The sequence below is a fragment of the Myotis brandtii genome, unplaced genomic scaffold (genome assembly GCF_000412655.1).
Source record: "Myotis brandtii unplaced genomic scaffold, ASM41265v1 scaffold329, whole genome shotgun sequence".
Lineage (NCBI taxonomy): Eukaryota > Metazoa > Chordata > Mammalia > Chiroptera > Vespertilionidae > Myotis > Myotis brandtii.
This window is the reverse complement of record NW_005362676.1, coordinates 917,880-919,273: the sequence shown is the minus strand read 5'-3', so window position 1 is coordinate 919,273 and position 1,394 is coordinate 917,880. Positions and strand designations below refer to the sequence as shown.

Sequence of the window (1,394 nt, the reverse complement as noted above, 5' to 3'; positions counted from 1 at the left end):
CGCCGACGGCCAGCCCCCCCGGCGGGGGATGGACTCGGCGCAGCGGGAGGCCCTGGACGACATCGTCATGCAGGTCATGGAGATGATCAACGCCAACGCCAAGGCCCGGGGCCGCGTCATCGACTTCAAGGAGATCCAGTACGGCTACCGCCGCGTGAACCCCATGTACGGGGCCGAGTACATCCTGGACCTGCTGCTGCTGTACAAGCGGCACAAGGGCAAGAAGGTGACGGTGCCCGTGCGCCGGCACGCCTACCTGCAGCAGACCTTCAGCAAGATCCAGTTCGCCGAGCACGAGGAGCTGGACGCCCGGGAGCTGGCCGAGCAGATCAACCAGGAGTCGGGCTCGCTGTCCTTCCTGTCCAACTCGCTCAAGAGGCTGGTGCCGTTCGGGCTGCCCGGCGCCGGGAGCGAGCGCAAGGAGCCCAAAGAGACGAAGATCAACATCCTGATCCCGCTGTCGGGCCGCTTCGACATGTTCGCCCGGTTCATGGGCCACTTCGAGAAGACGTGCCTGGCGCCCAACCAGAACGTCAAGCTGGTGGTGCTGCTCTTCAACTCGGACTCGAACCCCGACAAGGCCAAGCAGGTGGAGCTGATGCGGGACTACCGGCTCAAGTACCCCAAGGCCGACATGCAGATCCTGCCCGTGGCCGGGGAGTTCTCGCGGGCCCTGGCCCTCGAGGTGGGGTCCGCGCAGTTCCGCAACGAGTCGCTGCTCTTCTTCTGCGACGTGGACCTGGTGTTCACGGCCGAGTTCCTGCAGCGGTGCCGGGCCAACACGGTGCTGGGCCAGCAGATCTACTTCCCCATCATCTTCAGCCAGTACGACCCCCGGATCGTCTACGGCGGCAAGGCCCCCAGCGACAACCACTTCGCCTTCACGCGGAAGACGGGCTTCTGGAGGAACTACGGGTTCGGCATCACCTGCATCTACAAGGGGGACCTGGTCCGCGTGGGCGGCTTCGACGTCTCCATCCAGGGCTGGGGGCTGGAGGACGTGGACCTCTTCAACAAGGTGGTGCAGGCCGGCCTCAAGACGTTCCGCAGCCAGGAGGTCGGGGTGGTCCACGTGCACCACCCCGTCTTCTGCGACCCCAACCTGGACCCCAAGCAGTACAAGATGTGCCTGGGGTCCAAGGCGTCCACCTACGGGTCCACGCAGCAGCTGGCCGAGATGTGGCTGGAGAAGAACGAGCCGGGGTACAGCAAGGGCAGCCATACCAACGGCTCGGCCAGGACAGCCTGACATCCAGCCCCCGCGCTGGGCCCAGACCTTTCTAATTCTCTAATTTATTTTTCTGGAAATTGTTTGTTTTTATTTTTTTTTGGTACCAACCCCGTTTTGCAAGTTTATTGCACCAGGATCTATTTTACACGTGACCTTTCTTATA

At 62.6% G+C, this 1,394-nt stretch overlaps 1 protein-coding gene across 1 annotated transcript in view; it reads left to right on the top strand.

Annotated features, from left to right (window-relative positions):
• The window catches only part of CHSY1 (chondroitin sulfate synthase 1), a gene marked incomplete at its 5' end in the record, with an annotated part of 32,019 nt that extends 30,631 nt beyond the window's left edge, over window positions 1-1,388 (top strand). Inside the window, one exon of the mRNA XM_005871105.1 lies at window positions 3-1,388. Coding sequence (XP_005871167.1) covers window positions 3-1,249 — 1,247 coding nt within the window. The remainder of the gene's footprint in view (window positions 1-2) is intronic.
• Window positions 1,389-1,394: the final 6 nt, after the last annotated feature.